The sequence below is a fragment of the Monodelphis domestica genome, chromosome 1 (genome assembly GCF_027887165.1).
Source record: "Monodelphis domestica isolate mMonDom1 chromosome 1, mMonDom1.pri, whole genome shotgun sequence".
Classification (NCBI taxonomy): Eukaryota; Metazoa; Chordata; class Mammalia; order Didelphimorphia; family Didelphidae; genus Monodelphis; species Monodelphis domestica.
In genome coordinates this window covers 386,246,426-386,266,993 of record NC_077227.1, presented here as the reverse complement: position 1 = coordinate 386,266,993, position 20,568 = coordinate 386,246,426, and the positions used below count along the sequence as shown (strand labels likewise).

The window sequence follows — 20,568 nt, the reverse complement described above, 5'->3', positions numbered from 1 at the left end:
ATTCATTCATTCTTATACTCTCTACTGTGGAATTTTGTCAAAAATATTTTTGTACCTATTGAGATAATGATGATTTCTTTTGACTTTGTTATTAATATACTAACACTTAGTGTTTCCCTAATAATAAAGCAGCCCTGCATTCCTCATATAAACCCCATTTGTCAGAGTGAATAATTTTTGTGATAAATTGCTATACTCTCCTGGCTAGCTTTTTATTTAAACTTTTTCATCAATATTCATTAAAAAGATTGATCTGTAGTTTTCTTTCTCTGTTTTTGCTCTTCCTAATTTAGTTATCAGCACTATATTTGTGTTATAGAAGGAATTTTGGTAGGATTCCTTTGCCTATTTTTCTATGCCATTTATGATCTTTAAAAAATGTTCTTATCTTCTTACCATTTCTGAATTCTATAGTCTAAGGTGTTTTCCAGTTTTAAGAAGAGTAATTGCCCCAAAATGTCATAGACTTCCTTTGGATGCGATTAATATTGCCAATCACTGGAAGTGTTTAGGCAGAGCCTGGTTTCCTTTCTCAGGGATTCTGAAGAATGAAGTCTTGAATTGGTTAGGAGATTGGATTACATCAAGTGCTCCTATCCAAGGATTTTAAACTTATTTTGAAAATAGTTTGATAACTATTCCAATGTAATTTATTTCCTTTGTAATATTATGAACTCTATTTTATTTGCTTAACAATAATCAGGATTAATAGAATTCATTACATCCTTATAATATACATAAAAGGCTAAGACGTACCTAGATCAAGTGCTTTCTAAAATCTCTCTAAACTCCAAAATTGCATGATTCCCTCTGACACTTAGCATGAGGAATCAAAAATGCCTGTTGAAGTAAAAGATTTAACTTTGGTATCTTGTACCTAGTAAAGGAAGCATTTTCTTAAAAGTCAAGCATAGTTCACACATAGAGTCAAACATGATGTGAAGACATATTTTCATATAATCACATGATTTTCTACTGGAAGGGGTCTTGAAAATTTTCTAATCTATATTTTTGACTTGCAGATGAAGAAGCTGAGGCTCAGAAATGTACTGTGACCTGCCAAAAGCTACCCTGTAGGGAGGAGAACTAGGATTCAAATCTAGGCCTTCTAGTTCTAAATCCAGCCAAAAGTAGGGATTTTGCCATATGGAAAAATTTAGTTGGCTAAGTTGAGATAATAAAAATAATTTATGATTATTTGATATGGTAAGGACAAACAATAAGTCAGTAAACAATTTCACATCCTCCTCTGATGGTTGGCACTTGGGGATAATTTCCTTAGTTCTATAATTATATCCATTGTTCTTTCTTCTCAGGTCTGACATAGCACTTTGTTTCAGGGTCTTTGAAAGGATTTAGCATTTGTGCCACATCATTACTTAAGTGTGTAACTAACATCTTCCCCAGTTCCACTGACCAAAAGAAAGAAATGAATGAATAAAGACCAAAATCTCCTACACAAAAAATATTGTTGTATAAAATCATTGTACTTCTTCCAACCCTGAACCTTGTGTTTTATTTACTTTGAGTTTTTAATTAATGGTTGTTGAATGAATGAATGATTGATGGAAAAGATTTAAGTTCATAAGTTAGAACTGTAAGGGACCTTAGAGATCATGTCATTCAATCTCCTTATTTTATTGATAAGAAAAATGGTTCAATCAGTAATTCAAACCCAGATCCTAGGCCTCTAAATTCAGCAATTAAAAACAAACAAACAATCTTTCTTACCTTTTCTCAATGCCCATTTTGACACAGAAGATAATTAAAGCTGAAAGTTAGAATTGAATTCACAGAGATCCTAGAACTTGGCACCTATTCAAGACTCAAACGTTCTTCTCCTAACTCTCAGGCGAGTGCTCTACCTTTGCTACATTTCTAAATAAAATTATTTTCCTAATGATCTGGTTCTCTTTTTTCATCCTTTCTAACTCTGAAGAAACTGAGGACCATCAAGTAAAGCAAATAAGAAGCAAAACTGGGATTTGAAACTAAACCCTCTGACTTTAGCTCCAGCACTCTTTTAATTTCCAAGATTTTATTTGGTAGAATTTGTATCATAAATCAGATTAAAAGACTTCAAGGCTAAGATGGCCACAGAGTAGAAGCAAGGGTCTTCTTCTCTTCACAAACAAACAATAAAAATGGCCTCAAAAGGATAAAAATAAAAATCAAATAAGTGAAGGAGCTCTACTATAGGGCACAGACTTGAAGGTAGTAAGGGTTTGGACATTTCCATGCTATAAGGGGTTAAAATTATACCTACCAAAGTGTGAGCTGATCACCCCATTCCATCTACCACACCAGAGTCAAAGCAGGTGCTGGGGCAATCTCTAGATTCTTGGGGTCTTACTGGGGGCAACACAGACTTACCCCTGATGGAAATGAGGCTTGGGACCCGAGGCTGAGGAATGAGGAGGTTGGGCACAGAGATAGGGCAGACAGCTGCTGCCCATAGCAGATGCAACAGAGACTGGAAACATAGCCTCAGGGCAAAACCACTCTGTAGTTTGCTACACAGAGAGCCTGCCTTCCTCTCCCAGAATTCTGGCTGGGAAGGGAAGAAAAAGCTATCACAGCAATGGCTCCCAACACCCAAGAACTACAATCTACAACTACCAAAAAAAATTAAGAAAATTAAGAAAAAGCCTCTGACATAGAATAACCTCTATGGTGAAAAACAGCAGACTACAGAGGCAACAGCAGAGAGGGACAAACAAGCAAATACATCCAAACTTTAAAACAAAAAAGGAAAGTGGTTATAAGCTCTTGAGGAACTCAAAAAGGAATTCAAGAACCAAGTAAGAAAGATAGGAGAAACTTGGGAATAAAAGTGGGAAAGAGTTAAAAAAATAACTTTTTAAAAGACAGACTCTGCCACTAGGAAAAAGAAATACAGAAATCACATGAAGTAATAAATAAATTGGAGACCAGAATTAACCTGCTGAAAGCTATGAAAACCAGGATAGTCCAAAAAAAGGAAAATCAAAAGCTCATAGCTGAAAACCAGTTTTTACAGAGTAGAACTGGTCAAGTAGAAGCTAATGATTTCACAAGACCGCAAGAATTAATGAAGCAAAGTCAAAAGAATGACAAAATAGAAGGAAACATGAAATATCTCATTGAGAAAATGATTTACATGGAAAACCAATTTAGGAGAGATAATTTGAGAATAATTGATGTACCAGAAAACCTGAAAAAAACCCAGAGACCTTGACATCATAAAATAAGAAATTATCCAAGAAAACTGCCTTGATATTCTTGAAGAAGAGAGCAAAATAAAGATTGAAAGAGTCCATTTATCACCCTCTACATTAAATCCTCAAAAGGCAAGCCACAGGAATATAATTGCCAAATTCAAAAGCTTCCAAGCTAAGGAGAAAGAAGTCAGAAAGAGACAATTCAGATATCAAGGAGCACCAATCAGGATTACACAGGATCTGGCAGCCTCCCCATTAAAGGATCACAATGCTTGGAATGATATTCAGAAGAGCAAGAGAATTGGGTCTACAACCAAGGATCACCTACCCATCAAAACTAACTATATACTTCCAGGAGAAAGTATGGATATTTAACAAAATAGAGAATTTTCAAGTATTCCTAAAGAAAAGATCAGAACTAAATGGAAAGTTTGATGTTCCAATCCAAAATTCAAGAGAAATATGAAAAGGTAAATAAGAAAGAGGGAGGGATTCATTTTTTAAGGGCTTCAGTAAAGTGAAAATATTTATATTCCTATAAGAAAAAGGATATTTGTAACACTAAAAACTGTTTTCACTATCATAGTAGATAGAAAAAAAATATTTAAAGAATGTCGGAATAGAAGACGACACCAAGATAAACTTTAAGGAAGAAAAAAAATAGAATAATTTATATCACATAAATAGGCACATGGAAGGGAGAGGGGAAGAATACAAACATAAGAAGGAGAAGAAGAGAGTGGCAATAGGTAATACTTATGCCTTACTCTCAGTGGAATCATTTCTGAGAGGGAAGAGCAGCTAGATCCACTGGGATATAGAATTCTATCTTACCCTTCAGGGAAGTTGAGAGGGGAAAGCCAAGGAGGGGAGAGGGGAAGAGAGTATCAAAAGGAGGGAAAAGGAGGGAGAAGGGAATGTAATAAAACTTAAAGAAAAAAGAGGGAAATAAGGAATGGGGTTGGAAGGGAAGTAAAATAAGGGTGGAAATTATTAAAAATATAACACTGATATAGAAGGAAACAGTGAAAGAATAAATGGCAAGACTAAGGTAGGAAATCAAATGATGGGGAATACACAGATGACAATCATAACTCACAATGTAAATGGGATGAACTCACCCATAAAATGGAAGCAAATTGCAGAGTGGGTTAGTAGCACACATGAGGCAGGTAGACACCCAAAGGGTAAAGGTAAAAGACTGGAGCAAAATCTAAATGGCATCAACTGAGAAAAAGAAAGCAGGAGTCACAAACATGATATCTGACAAAGTCAAAGTAAAAATAGATTTCATTAAAATAGTTAGGTAAGGTCAGGCAGTAAAGACAATGAGGAAATAGTAATACTTGACATATATGCACCAAATGGTATAGCACCCTAATTTTTAAAGGAGAAATTATTGGATCTTAAGGAAGAAATAGATAGTAAAACTACACTATTGGGGGATCTGAACTTCCCTCTTCAGATTTAGATAAATGAAACCAAAAATAAATAAGAAAGAGGCAAGAGATGTGAATGAAATCCTAGAAAAATTAGAGTTAATAGACATATGGATAAAAATAAATAGGGACAGAAAAGAATATACCTTCTTCTCAGCAGCACATGGTGCATTCACAAAGATTGACTATGTATTAGAGCATAAAAACATTGCAATCAAATACTAAAAAAGCAAAAATAATAAATGAAACTTTTTTCAGATCATAATTCAAAAAAATTATAATTAGTAAGGGCACACTGGGAGGCAAATAAAATAAATAATTGGCAATGAAATAATATGATTCTTCAAAATTATTTGTTTAAAGATCAAATCATAGAAACAATTAAAATTTCATTAAAGAGAATGACAATGAGGAGACGTCATTTCAAAACCAATGGGATGCAACCAATACAGTATTCAAAGAAAAATTTATGTCCCTGAGTGCATATATCAGCAAATCAGAGAGGGAAGAGGTCAATGAATTAGGCATACCAATAATAAAACTAGAAGAAGAACAAATTTAAAATCCCCAGATAGAAACTTAATTATAAATCCTAAAAATTAAAGGAGAAATTAATAAATTTGAAAGTAAAAAAACTATTGAATTATTAAATAAGGATAGAAGCTGGTACTTTGAAAAAACAAAATAGACAAAGTACTGGTTAATCTAATAAAAAGAGGAAAGAAGAAAATCAAATTAACAGTATCAAAGATTAAAAGGGAGACCTCACCTAAAATGAAAAGGAAATTAAGGTAATTATTAAGAACTATTTTGCCCAATTATATGGCAATAAATATGGCAAACTAGGTGAAATGGATGAATATTTACAAAAATAAATTGCCTAGATTAATAGAAGAGGAAATAAAATACTTAAATAATCCCATATAAGAAAGAGAAATCGAACAAGAAATGCAAATCAAAACAACTCTGAGGTATCACCTCACACCTAACAGATTGGCTAATATGACAGCAAAGTAATAAATACTGGAGGGGATGTGGCAAAACTGGAACATTAATGCATTTGCTAGTGGAGTTATGAATTGATCCAATCTTTCTGGAAGGCAATTTGCAACTATGCCCAAAGACCTTTAAAAGACTGCCTGTCCTTTGATCCAACCATACCAATGCTGACTTTATACCCCAATGAAATAATAAGGAAAAATACTTGTGCAAAAATATTTATAGCTACTCCCTTTGTAGTGGCAAAAAAAAAAAATTAGAAAATGAGGATATGTCCTTCAATTGAGAAATGGATGAATAAATTGTGGTATATGTTGGGCATGGAATATTATTGTGCTAAAAGAAATAATGAACTGGAGGAATTTTATGTGAACTTGAACAATCTCCAGAAATTGATGCAGAGTGAAAGGAGTAGAACCAGTAGAACATTATACAAAGGGAAGGATACACTGTGGCATAATCCAAAGTAATGGACTTCTATACTAGCACCAATGCAATGATCCAGGACAATTCTGAGGGATTTAACAGAAAGAATGCTATCCATAACCAGAGAAAGGACCATGTAAATAGAAACACAGAAGGAAAACAACTGCTTGATCACATTAGTTAATGGTGATATGATTGGGGATGTAGACTCTAAACAATCACCCTAGCACAATTACCAATAGGTCTTGATCAGTCACACATGTAAAACGCAATGAAATTGCTTGTTGGATATGGGCGACGAGTGAGAGGAAGGGATGGAATGAACGTTAATCAGGTAGCCATGGAAAAATATTCTAAATTAATTAAATAAATAAACTTAATTTTTAAAAAGAATCAAATCAAGACACCCAAAATCAAGTCCTAGAGTATCCCTTTGGAATGTCCTCTCCTTGAATTATTGCTTGGCTCATTTACTCTCATGATGAGCAGTGTAGTACAAAGGAAAAAGGGTAGGGTTTAGGAGAAGGGAGATTCCATTTTAAGAGTTTTAAAGTGTTTTACAGGTCATCTTTTTTGAGCTTCACATCAACTCTGCCAGATGGGTTCTATTATTATATCAATTATAATCGTCAAGGAACCTGAAGCTAGGAGAGGGTAAGTGAATTGCCCAGGATCACACAGCTACTAAGGCTATGAGTCTAGATTTGAACTTAAATCTTACTGATTCCATCCCCAGCTCTCTATCTAGGGCACCCCTTAGCATTTATTTATTATAATTTGAATAATAGGATATAGACCTGAAAGGCCATTCAAGATTATCTTGGTTTAGTTGCCTCATTTTCAGACAGGATTAAATCCCCCAGAGATGGTAAGCCACCTGACTAAGGTAGCGAAGAAAATAAGCAGAGTAAGGAGAGCAATGATTTCAAAAATATTTTACTGCCTTTTGACACCAAATCCTGGGATTATTTTCCTATTTACCAAGGTCACAATTTTATTATGCCTCAATTTTGTTCATTCTTAGCAGAGTGCAAAGGAAAGAATGTAGTGTTAAGAAACCAAGAGATGAAAACATTTTAAGGATGAGAAAATGCTTATTAAATTTTAAGGTTTGTAATTACCTAGTAGATTAAAGCTAATGTTTAATTTTTCAAGTTCTTTGGCATATTGATTTTGGGGAATACATACATTTTAAATGATTGACTCAAATATCTGTGTCATGTCTTTAAATCATTAATGAGGAAGTTTTTCTTGGACATTGGGGAAATGACTCTTCTGACTCTGAAAGGACATTTCCTGTTGTGGGAGGGGGTATCCTGGGCTGGCTCTATTTATAGGGTAAAGGGAACTTTACTACCTATGCCTTTGCTTTCAAAGATTGTCAGCATTACCTCTTGCTCCAGGCTCTATCACCATGATGAAATCAGCTGCTTTGACCATTTTGGTCCTGGCAACATCTTACTTCGTTTTCTCTGTTGCTGGTGAGTTGGGATATAGTTGTGGGAACTTGGTGGCACAGATTTATTATTGAGAGAATAATGGAATAATGCAGTGTTAAAATCTGGAGCAACATTACAGTATGAAAGCTAGACTTTCAGAGATAGAAATAATCAGGGTTGGCAAAGATGCCAGGGACTGCTTCATTCAAGGGAGCCAATTCAAAAGTGTGTTACTTTAACAAGAATTTAATCTACTATATAACTGTCAAGTGGTCATCTAGTCTTTGCTTAAAGATCTACAATGAGAGCAAAACCATTACCCTCTTACAAACACGTTCTGCTTTTGGGCTGATCTAATTAGAGGGAATGTTTCTTCTTGCTCTCTTATTATTTAATCATTTTCAGTTATTCATGACTCCTTTTTTTGGCAAAGCTACTGGAGTAGTTTGTCATATCCTACAGTTCATTTTACAGTTGATTAAACTAAGGCAAGGAGGGTTAAATGACTTGCCTAGGGCCAAATAGCTAAAAAGGCTCTGAGGCCAGATTTGAAGCCAGGTCTTCCTGACTCCAAGACCAACATTCTCTATTGTGACATCTTCCCATTTTTCCTTGCATCAAGCATAAATATGCTCTTATGCAACTTCTTATTCCTTGATCCATAGACATCTCTGCCAATACATGAGAAAAATTTACATTTCACTTCGGTTTTCTTAATCATTATCACATATTTCAACCAAGGTTCATATGACAAGATCAGGTACTGGTTGTTCACTTCTCAATAGTCTTAGCATTACCAATGACCTTTATGAAATATGGCATGTAGAACTGAATAAAAATCATTCTGTTATGTTCTGAAAGGGACAGAGAATGATGTGACCATTACACCCTTCATCTCATCATTCCCTCCTCTGCTATTGCCACCATCCTAATTCAAGGCCTCCTCACTTCATTCCTAGAATACTGCAATACCTAATTGGTTTCAAGTCTTTTTCTATTCTCCTCATTGTTTTCCCAGCCACAAAAGTTATTTTCATAAAATGCAGGACTGACTTGGTCACTTTCCCTTCTGTCTCTAACTTACTTTACCTCTACTACCCCCCTGACTAATCCAGAAGTACTGGAGTGACCATAAAATCCAGTCCACTCACATTGTGAATGCCATTTTTACTCCTGCTAAAGAAGGTCTACAAATATTCTTCAGATTCAATAAACCTCAGTGGTTTCTCATCACCTCCAAAACCAAGTATAATAGACTTTGTTTGCTTTCTTTTTTTATCTTTTTTTGCTTTCTAAAGCCTTTTATTACTCTGTTCCTTTCTTGTTCACAATTTTCTTAGTCCATGCTTACTTCCTTTCATATACTTTGAGTCCAGTGACACTGGCCTTATTGTTGTTCCTTGAACAACAGTCTATCTCCCTGGTCCAGGCATATTCATAAGCTAGTTCCTGTGATAAAAGCAAACCTTTCCATCCTTTATCACATTCCTCATATGTGAAACCTTTTCTCTTTATTTCTAGTTCCTTGATTCTCCTAGATAAAATCCTACCTCCTGCAAAAAAGACTTTCTTTGGCTTCCTTAACCTTCATTCCTTCCCTTTGAGATCATCTCCAATATATTTTGTACATCTTCTCTGTATATAGCTGTTTACATGTTTTCTCTCCTATTAGACTGTGAGGAAGCAGTAACTCTTTCTTTTCCTTTATTTGCATCTCCAGTGTCTAAACATAAAGTTCACTTAAAAACATTTATTATGTTGTTGGGTAAGATACCATCTCTCAAAGTATTTTAAGAACCTATCAACTCTTCAGACTATAATATACTGTTACCTCATAAAAAAGCAATAATCATTAATGAACATTTTTTAAAGTACCCACTATTTGCCAGGCATGGTGCTAAGTTCTGGGAAGATAAAAAAGGGTAAAAGACAGTCCCTGTTCTTTAAGGAGCTCATAAACTAATAAGGGTGAGGAGAAACAGGAAAACAAATATGTTAAAAGAAAACTATATACAAGATAATGGGAAATAAATAAAAGAGGGAAGGGATGAGAATTAAGAGGGGTTGGGGATGGCTTCCAGTAAAGGGTATGATTTCAATTGGAATTTAAAAGAAGCCAGAAAAGAGAGTAGGCAAATATGAGAATGGAGAATATTCCATGCATGGAGGGCAGCTAGAAAAAATGGCCAGAGTCAAGAGATGGAGTATCTTATTAATAGAACAGTCAGAAGGTTAGTATCATTTGATAAAAGGATATGTAACAGGGAGGCAAGGTGCAACACAAGAGCTTTGAATACCAGACAATTTTGCTCACATTCTAATGTGAGAAATTTTAATGTGTGATAACACATGGAACATTTTAGCTATATAACATAAAAAGCTCTATAATAGTCTTTTAGATACTGTAGCAAAACATATGGTAACACTTCATCTTTAATGTCATATACATTGATAAAATCATATCCTTTTCTGATGATGAACTATTTGTCAGAATTAAGGAGTTTCTGGATCTTCAGTGGTTGTCATTAGAGTACCCAGAGAATCAGTTATCAGGATTTATCACCTTAGGAGTTGCTTCCTACAATAATATTAGGCTTCAGGGGCTAGGCTAAAAGCAAGATTAGTGGTTTGAGAGATGCTTCCACTCCCAGGGGTCATGAAGTTACCTGAGATTCAGTAGTATTTGGTAAGCCATTAGTGGTATTAGTGGAGAGGAAGGTGGGTTCTTTCTCCACAGTGATTGCTTCTGTCATTGATGACTTGTGGGGACTGGTTGGTTTAGAAACAAGTTCAGTGGTCTGCGAATGGTGGAGTACTACTATTCCTCATCTATCTCCATCTAGGTCTGGGGAGACCAAATTCAAGGTGGTAGTGGTAGTTTGATCTTGCTGGAACATTTAACTATTCTGTTATGTTTAGTATTCTTTTTCTATTGCCAAAAATTTAATTTCATTCCTTGGGTGGGAATTTAGATATCTATTTTCAGGTACTATTTGGACATTCTATGTTCTAAGATATTTCCAAGCTCTGATAGTCTAGGTTCTATGTGCTAAGGCAGTGATGGCGAAGTTTTTAGAGATGGAGTTACAGGTCCCACAACCATTCCCCCCCACGCTGAATGCCATGCCCTCCCACCCCAGAGACTGTGTGCTGTGCTCCCTCACCCCCTATGCCCCACCACCCAATACCCCAGACAGGGGAGGAAGGAAGAGCTCCCATTGGGCTGCTAAGTAAAGGGGTGTGAAGAAAGTCCTCAGGTGCATGGAGAGGAGGAGGGAACTGCTTTGCCTTGAGTCCCTCTGGCTTTATAGTAATAGAAAAAATAAAATAAAAGATTGGACATGCCTGCAGAGAGGGCTCTGTGTCCCCTTTTTGGAGTGCATGCCACAGGTTTGCCATTATGGCTCTAAAGTATCTTCCTTTGAATCTGAAAATTCTATTTGAAGGCCCCTTCTGGCTCTAACTTCCTTTACCTCTGCTTCCCCTGGCTTAAACAGAGGGAGTGCTGGAGTGACCAAGGTGAAATCCAATATATTCTTAGTGTGAGTGTCATTTTTATTTCTGCTAAATAAGTTCTACAAATATTCTGTCCTCCTTACTGACTCTTAGAGTTATTTCATAAAAGGGTAGCTCCTTTGTTAAAACCCTTTTCTCTCTTACAGATAATCAAGTAAAAGTAAGTCAAGAAAAAGGGACAGAGGTGAGTCTATTTTTGTTGTTGTTGTTCTATCATGTATATATGGGTATTTTTTGGTAACTGTGGGCTTTGGAGGTAGCATTGTGTACATGAAAGAAACCTATTCTGGTGTCCATGAAAAGACTTCTACATAATTTTACCACTGATTGACTGTATGACTTTGGCAAAGTTTCTTTTCCTGTCGGCCTTAATTTCTTCATTAATATTTTTGTGGTTAATCAGGTTTCAGACATTTCCTAACTATGTCACCCTGGGCAAGTCACTTAATTTTTGCCTTTTGCCCCTTTTGCCTTAGAACCAATATACAGTATTTTTGTTAAGATGGAAGATAAGATTTATAAAAATAATAATAATTTAGAGGTTGAACATTTCCCTCCCATTTGTGACAAACTATGTTCTGTTGAGCCAGAAAGAGCTAAAGGCATTAGGGCAAAAAGAGGGATAGAAAGTCAGGCCTGGAGATGAGAGGTCCTTGGTTCAAATCTTTCTTCAGACACTTCCCAGTTGTGTGGCTCTGGGCAAGTCACTTAACCCCCATTGACTTCCCCTTACTGTTCTTCTGGTTTAGAACCAATATATATTATTGATTCTAAGATGAAAGTAATTTTTTTTAAAGTGCTCAGGGTAGCCAGAACATCTCATGAGACGAGACATGCTTCCTTTCCCTTTTTTCTGTTCAATAAAATATACTCAGGGGGAACATCCAGGAAGATCAGTGGATTGAGAGCCAGGCCTAGAGGTTGGAGGTCCTGGGTTCAATCTGGCCTCAGACACTTCCTAGCTATGGGCCCTGGGAAAATCACTTAACCCCTACTGCTTAGCCCTTACCATTCTTCTGCCTTGGAATAATTAATACATGGTATTGATTCTAAGATGAAAGGTAAGGGTTTAAAAAAAACATTCTGGGATCAGGAGAATGACATGTCACCTGCTATGGCCAATCATTATCATATGCTTCTGTGGTTTCATGTTTTCCCCAAAGTGGGCTGCCTTTGGGGAGTCTCACAGACTGTGATGCCATATGGCAAAAATTCACATGACTAAAAATCAGTCTAGGCTGAGCAAGAGTTCAGTAATGTAGAAGGAACATGCTATAAACTTGTCACTTGCCCATATTAAAACTCAGCTCTAGATTTCCCATTCCTGATTGCCCTCTGCCTTCTCTTGCCTTTATGCCTGTTGACAACTTATCATTCTGGATCTTTTGCATTCTCATGTTTTCCATGTGTTTCTACTACCCAAAACCTTTTGTTCTCTTAAAGCTGCTGCAGCTCTTGGCATCCTTTACAAAGTTGGCTGATCCTTCTCTGACACCCTGTGAGATTCAGGGAGAGGAGGAAGAAATAGCAAATTTTCCTCTTCATTGCCAGCTTCAGACTCTTTCCTTGCCACATCCATCAGTAACCACCACTTCTCCCTGAAAATTTCCATTTCCAGAGATTTCTAAGGCCCTTTCCCTCATCAATAAGTTAAGGACCTGGCTCACAGTTTTTCTCTCTACTCCAGTCTCTGCCCACCTAAAATAATTTGATCTCTTATTTTCTCAAGTTCTTTAATTCCTAAATCCTATTACTTCAGTTCACTTCAATTACTTTCAAGATAGGTAATACCTTTGATGCTCCACACCCTTAACGTTCATACCAAATTAATATCAGCTAGTAAAATTTCTTAGTTATGTTTTTGATGTTTTGTGCTCTCAGGTAGAGGTTTTTTGTTTTGTTTTGTTTTGCCTATGGTATTTATGGTTCATTATAGAGAGGAGAAAAATGAATAAAAGAAGACAAAGTAGTAGGTGAAGGGGCAGGCTCTACCTGACAGTGCCTGTAGGAGCTAAAAAGGAAGGACCAGAAACACAACTGTCTTGATTTTGTTTTTCCTATAGGTTGATTGTGGACAGTATTTTACTTCTGCCAAAGGAATGGGATGTCCTAGGAATTATCAACCAATCTGTGGGACTAATCAGAAAACTTATGGCAATGAATGCATGCTCTGTGATTTTAACAGGTGAATACTGAATTTAGTATCCTCCTCTCCCCCCTCAATCAGTTAAAGAACTGGGCATATCACAATCTCAGAGATGGAAAAAGATTACTGAGGTCACTTAATCTAATCTCTGAATTACACTATAGAATGAATAACCCAGGGCCATGCAGATGTTAGGTATTTCAAAGAACTAGAAGGTCACTAGAGGAATAAGGCACCTATTCCATTGTTAAAGCAACCTTAAATGTTAAAGAACCCTTTTCTTATTTTGGCCTAAAATTTGCCTCCTTATAGCTAGAAGGGATAGGATGTGGTGGAAAGAATATTGTTCTTCTAGTCAGGAGATAAGAGTTTGAATCCAGAATCCATTAATTCAATACCTGGTTTTGGGCAAGTTACTTCTCTGAGAAGAATGGGTTATGGTGCCTTCTGATGTTTTCTCTACCTCTAATGTTCAACTGGTCCCTGTTGACACAGAGTATTTGGTATGCTCAGCCCCTAAGCCAGGTGGAATGACAAGGGAAGGGCTTCAATTCAAGTTTTCCCTAAATAATTATAATAAATCCTGAACATCTTTTCTAGATCAACTAGAATGAATATCAGAAAGCTGCATGATGGAGACTGTGTAAGTATGGATATTTTTGGGGCAAAAAATACAAAATATTATATTATAAAATTATACATTAAGATCTATCTTATCTGAAGGTCACTTACATAGAAGTTCTTTTCTCCAGAAGTCAAGCAAGAAAGAGATAGATACAGACTCTAGGAAGTCAAAATATGAATACCTCTCAGATTCAATGACTTCTCTAAGGTAACAGAGGTAATAAATAGCAGAAGAAATCACTTTTAAAATATCAAAATACTGCCAAAAGAACTGTCATTGCTATTGTTGTATCTGGCACAAGATTTGAACCACAGTTACTTAATTATTAAACTTCCATCTCAGCACTAAAAGAAGCCCTGGGCTTTTCAAAGTCTTTACTAATTGAAAAAAAAATTGATACACTATTCTTTCAGAATATAAAGCCTTCGAGGAAGGAATGGTGATGAATTCATGTGTGTCCATTAATTGAATTCCAGGTTGATTGATTTGGGAGAAATTCTTCCCTATTCTGGCTATCAGATGAAAAATTTTCTAACCTAAACAACTACTTGTTTTTATCCAACTGTTTTGATTTATTTATTTAAATTATATTTTCTTTCCCCCACTCCCTCAATTACATGTAAAAACAGTTTCTAGCACTTTATAATTCTCTCAATTTAATTTTAAATTTTAAAGTTCTCAAATTCTCTCTTCCCTGTTCCCCTCACAGACATGGTAAACAATTTGATATAGATTTTACTTTTGCAAATCATGCAAATTTTTCCCATATTAATTCTTTTGTGGAAGGAAACTCAAAAAATAAAAAGGTTAGAAAAGAAAGTGAAAAAGTTTGCTTTGATCTGGATTAATATGCTATCAGTTCTTTCTCTGGAAGCAGATGGTATTTTTTAAAATCATATATCCTTTGGGATATTTTGGATTATCATATTGCTGAGAATAGCTAAGTTATTAAAAGTTGTTCATAATTTTCATGGTATTGCTGTTATTGTATAGAATGTTCTCTTGGTTCTGTTTACTTCACTCTATTTCAGTTCATGTAAGTCATTCCAGGTTTTTCTGGACCCCTTCTCATCATTTCTTGTAGCCCAATAGTATTCAGTTCTACATTTTAAAGATATTTCCTCACTTTCCAATTCTTTGCCCCACAAAAAGTTTTCAAAAATATTTTTGTACATATAGATCTCCACTCCCCCAATAATGGGTCAAAGAGTGTGATTTATAGCCCTTTGGGAATAGGTCCAAATTGTTCTCCAGAATGGTTGAATTAATCCGCAGCTTCCCCAGCAGGGGATTCATGTCTCAATCTTCCCACATTTCCTTCAAATTTTCTCATATTCTTTTTCTGTTGTAATAGTCAATCTGATAAGTGTGGAGTAGTACCTCAGAGTTGTCTTGATTTGCATTTCTCTAATACTGACTTGAGCATTTTTTTTCACCTGAATATAGAGAGTTTTAAATTCTTTGAGAACTGCTTGTTCATAATCTTTAATCATTTACCAATTGGGTAATGACTTATATTCTTATACATTTGTCTAGTTCTCTATATAATTGAGAAATTGGGCCTTTATTAGAGAGATTTGTAAAAGATTTTCTTAACCATTATGATTACTGTGTATTACTTTCCATTCTATTCCCACCCACATTAGTCATTTCTCTCTCCTTTCACTCTGTTACTATTCAAAAGTGTTTAGCTTCTGACCACATGACCACCACATCCCCCATTTTGCCCTCTTTTCTATCAGTCCCCCTACCCCCTTCTCTTATCTCATTCCCCTCTCCTCTCTAGAGTAATATAGATTTCTAGACCCATTTGAGTAAATATTTTCTTCCCTCTTTGTGCCAATTCTCATGAGAATAAGATTCCAGTGCTTTCCATTTCCTCCATCTCATCTTCCACTATAAAAGCTCTTTCCTGTCTCTTTTATGTGAAAAAAATTTACCCCATTCTGTTTCCTCTTTATTCTTTCTCCCAATGCATTCATCTTTTTCTCATCCCCTAATTTGATTTTTTTAAAAGTTAACATTCCATCATATTAAATTCAGACCCTTGTCTTCTAATATATTATTGCCCTAATAATGACAAAATTCTTTGGCATTAGAAGAATTATCTCCCCATGTGGTGATGTATGTAATTTAACCTTATTGAATGTCTTTTGATTCTCTTTCCTGTTTACCTTTTTATGTTTCTCTTGAGTCTTGTAGTTAAAAGTCAAATTTTCAATTTAACTCTGGTCATTTTTATAAGGAATGTATGAAAATTTTCTATTTCATTGAATACCCATTTTTCCCATGAATGCTCAATTTTGATTGATAAATGATTCTTGAAGTTTTAGATGTTTTGCCATCTGCAATATCATATTCTAGGACCTCTGATCCTTTAATGTAGAAAATGAAAAATCTTGTGTTATTCTGACTGTGGCCCCATGAAATTTGAATTGCTTCTTTTTTGGCTGTTTGAAATATTTGAGGAAATATTTGAGGAAATAGTTGAGGAATTTGGCTATAATACTCTTGGGAATTATTCTTTTGGAATTTCTTTTGGGAGATGATTGATGGTTTCTTTAATATTTTTTATCCTTTGGTTCTAGGATATGAAAGTAGTTTTCTTTAATAACTTCTTGAAACATGATGTCAATTCTCATATTTTGCATAAAATCTAAATTTAAATTCTTACAGTATATTTCTTCTATCTACTATGATAATGAAAATAATTTCTAAGAGTTATAGATATAGTTTTTCCATATAGGAATATAATAAATTTGAACTTATTGAAGCCCTTAATTTTTTTCTCTTTCTTTATTACTATTTTATGATTCTCTTGTATTTAGTATTTGGACATCAAATTTTCTGTTTAATTCTTGTATTTTCTTCAGGAATGCTTGGAAATGTTCTATTGTATTAAAGGCCCATACTTCCCCCTAAAAGAGTTTAGTCAGAGAGCCTCTTTGCTCATTCTGTTTTGACTTCTGTCCTTTTGAGATGCTTTTTAAAGATAAGTTTGGGAGGATATTCAGAGCAGCTTTAAGATTTCCTTGCAATTACACTGCTATCTTGACTCCACCTCCTCAGGACCTTTGTGGGAAGAGGTTTCCTCCACTGGGTGGGAAGCTGGGCTAGATTTCCTCTGACTTATCTCTTAACTCTTTGTAGCTATGATTATATAACTTAAAATATTAAATCTTCATTTAATTGGCTTATGTTGGGTCAGATGCAATGTCTGGAAAAAGTACAGAATTTCTATACCATGGAATGGTAAACCCATTATGGTTCTGATGGTAGAGAGTATGGCAACAGATATCTCTTCTGCAAAGCTGCTGTATAAGTGCTAATAATATGATTGGTTGGGAATAAGAGCCCTTTTCCCCAAAATTTGAATCCCAGCTAGTGCATCATCATTTAGTATCAGAGATAATCCCTAGAGTCAAAGAGTATAAGAGGTTCTACCTTTTCCCTTATGGATTCTCATAGTAAGGCCCCTAACCCATTCTCTATTTGTTATATTGGGCATGAACTTCTTCAGAAATCAGGAAGCTTGACTTCATTCAAATGGAGTAATAGAACACATATTGGGACCCTGCCAAAACTCACAACTACCTTGTAATTAGATCATAATCTATCCAAGCTAATTCAGGAAGTCTTAACCAGAAACTATGATCTATATACTGACTAAATAATTTCATTAATAACTTAATTACTCATAGACTGCAAGAATGTACCTTTCTAAATCTTTTATTCAAAGGGAGATGACTCTTAATCAGCATAAAAATGGGGGTTCTTCCCTCTTTTTTCCAAGACTTCTAGTATTTCCCACAAGATTAAGCTGATAAATCCTGATTTACCTTCCCGAGTCTTGGTTTTTCTTTCTCTCTCCCAGAGTATTAGCCTATTGCTACATTTTAAAAGTTCACAACAATAAGATAGTCATCATGTCCCCATTTCATAAGTGAGTTCCACCTTTCCTAGAATAATATACCATAATTCTTCTTTTGCTCTGAATACAGACCTAATCAATTCAATAAGCATTTATGATACTGTTAGGATATACCCATGGATACTAAGCACTGGAAATGCAAATGTAAGAAGGAAGAAAGAACAATCCCTGATCTCAATGAACTTGCAGTCTAATGGGGATAAAACATAAAAGGAAAGTAAAAAGTGAGAGGAAAATGGAAGAAATCAAAGTTCCCCTGGGGTGCATTGCAGAGAAAGTCTGAGGAAGTAACAAATAAAGCCTGGAGGAAAATGATGACATGGCTCACCTCCATATCTTCTTTAAATGGAGATTCTGGGGAAAAACAAAAACAAACAAAAAAACCCCAGTTAATCTGAGGGGGATCCTGCAGGGGTAGAGAAAATAACTATATATGAAGTCCAAAAGTGAAATGAGCTCCTAGGATGAAGAGCTTTCTATGACAAAGCAAAAAGTTCTTGGTTTAGTAATGACTTTGACAGAAAAATGAAGTCTATATCCTTAAAATGAAAGAACTTTAAAAGTAAAATAGAGATTAATTGAAAAATTGTAGCAATTTTCAGTTTCACTTTGGTTTCATGAAAACTCATATTTTTCCTTGAGGAAAGAGTGTAGCCTACATTTAGGCCAACATGGTACTTTGGTATGAAAGTTCTTTTTGTAAGCAAATTCTTTTTTTAAAAAAATGATCTATATATATTCAATCCAATTTGATAGAGCAAAATGTGATTGACAAACGTGGTTAAGAGAATATGCTAGTCTATATTCCTTTGTACCTTTTGATAATATGAAATATAACATATATTTATACATACTATAATTAACTAGAAGGTGCGGTGGATAGAGCACTAGACCCTGAGTCAGAAAGATGAGTCCAAAACTGACCTTAGATACTTACTAGTTGTGTGACCATAGACTAGTCACTCAATCTCTATTTGCATGTTTCCTCGTGTATAAAATGGGCTTAATAATAATAATACCTAGCTCCCAAGGTTGTTGTAAATACCAAATGAGATAATAATTATAAAACACTTAACACAATATCTGATATATAATAAACACTATGTAAATTTTGACTATTATTATTATCATATATTGGGTTCAAATATGTTAATTCACACAATTTCTCATTATTACTTTGCCTAACTTCAAAATTTATAAAGCACATTGTTTTGTTAGATATTGCATATTTTAAAATATTGCCTGCCTATCTGTTTTGTAGGAAAAGTAAGTCCTTTGACCTTAAATATCTATGGATCTTGCAATGAGCAAAGGAAGAGTGATTCCCATCTGCAAGAAGCTTGATCTCAATCATAATCACTTGGTTACTTCTCACTGAGTTGAACTGTGGCCATTGAAATCCCTTTATTGTTTGCTGATTTATTGACACAATAAATACTTTTCTGCATGAACTCTAAGAGATGTGTGTCTTGTCCTCTGTTGAATTCAGTATTTCACTAAGGACATAATTTCCAAGTATCAGTTTATTTCACAAAAGACATATGGGTTAAGACTAAGTGAATTATGATCAAATACATATGAGATGAATTCTTTATGGCACAAAAAAGGCTTTATAGCCCTTCTGAAAAGGTACAAGATTTAGTCATAAATTCAAATATTAGTACTGCAGTTTATGTACACTTAGAAAAGGTATCTGTCTTCTTTCAATGTACTTTTCTGCAAAATAAGCAACGTGAATAGACATTAGAATTACAGGGCTCAAAGTAGGAAGGGTCATTAAGAATCATCTTGTCTGCTTCTCTCATTTTATCATCTATAAAATTTGTTCTAAATATACACCCTTTACAAATAAATTTTATTATGTGTATGTGCATTTAAAAAGGCAATAACAGAATTGGTCTTTCTTTTCCTTCTGCATCTCTTCAAAGCACATTTTAATTGATTTTTAAACATCATTTGTCTTTCTCTGACTCTTCCTGGAGAACTATTCTATAAAGTAAAAAATAAAAGAGAATAAGGAAAAAACAAAAAAAAATCTACAAAACAAACATATCAAAGAGATGTGACATGTGTAATATTGCTCCCCTCAGATTCCTAATATCTTTTAACAAGAGGGTAGAGATGTGTTCTCTCTTCTTTTGCATCCAATTTGTTCAATACAATTTTATAGCATTCGGTTTCAATTGCTTTACTTGTTCTTTCTATCAACATCTTTATAGCTATGTACATTGTTTTCATAGTTCTGCTTACTTTAATTTGAAATAGTTCATATTTCTATGCTTTCCATATTCATCATCATTTTATTGTTTCTTAAGATACTTTCATGTTGCACATATGGCATATGTAAAAATTAAATTATATCTCTAGTAATAAAAATATTATATTTTATGAGGTTTATTAAGGATCATTAGAAATCAAGGAATAAAGAAGATACAAAATAAAAACTACGTGCCCATGGCTGATTAGCCCATTTAAAATCCCTGCACTTAGTTTACCAATATACTTGCTACATCATTGCAAAGGAAGAGAAGAGAGCTTGTTACTGCCAGTTAAATACAAATTGTAATCTCACCTATGTGCAGACTCAGGTGAGATTATAGGGAATTCTGGGAAATACCAAGGACTTCTGGGGAATGAAGTCTAGGGTTCATTTATACACATAGTTATTATGCTCACAATTTGCTTAGTCTTTCCCTAGTCTGTAAGTATCTCATTTAAGTTACTTATTAATATTAAACGTGCTGCTAAATTTTTTAGTATATTGTAATAGATAATAATAACAGACTATAATTGATGTTAATGATAACTAATGGATCAGGCAATTATCTTATTTCTTCTGTCTTTCCC

The 20,568-nt window shown here is 34.7% G+C and overlaps 1 protein-coding gene across 1 annotated transcript; it reads left to right on the top strand.

Moving 5' to 3' along the window:
* Nucleotides 1-7,442: 7,442 nt before the first annotated feature.
* LOC103103328 (double-headed protease inhibitor, submandibular gland-like) lies at nt 7,443-19,178 on the top strand. The gene is made up of 5 exons (XM_007474074.2): nt 7,443-7,545; nt 11,166-11,203; nt 13,083-13,204; nt 13,766-13,808; nt 18,983-19,178. Exons 1-5 carry the CDS (start codon nt 7,479-7,481, stop codon nt 18,989-18,991), a joined length of 279 nt encoding a protein of 92 aa, XP_007474136.1. The 5' UTR covers nt 7,443-7,478; the 3' UTR covers nt 18,992-19,178.
* The last annotated feature ends 1,390 nt before the right edge of the window (nt 19,179-20,568 follow it).

Excerpts from the sequence above, each read along its gene's own strand:
- LOC103103328 (XM_007474074.2), top strand. The coding sequence starts at position 7,479 with ATGATGAAATCAGCTGCTTTGACCATTTTGGTCCTGGCAACATCTTAC. Across the intron at positions 11,204-13,082 it reads GTCAAGAAAAAGGGACAGAG|GTTGATTGTGGACAGTATTT; the intron begins GTGAGTCTATTT and ends TTTTTCCTATAG. Across the intron at positions 13,205-13,765 it reads ATGCTCTGTGATTTTAACAG|ATCAACTAGAATGAATATCA; the intron begins GTGAATACTGAA and ends CATCTTTTCTAG.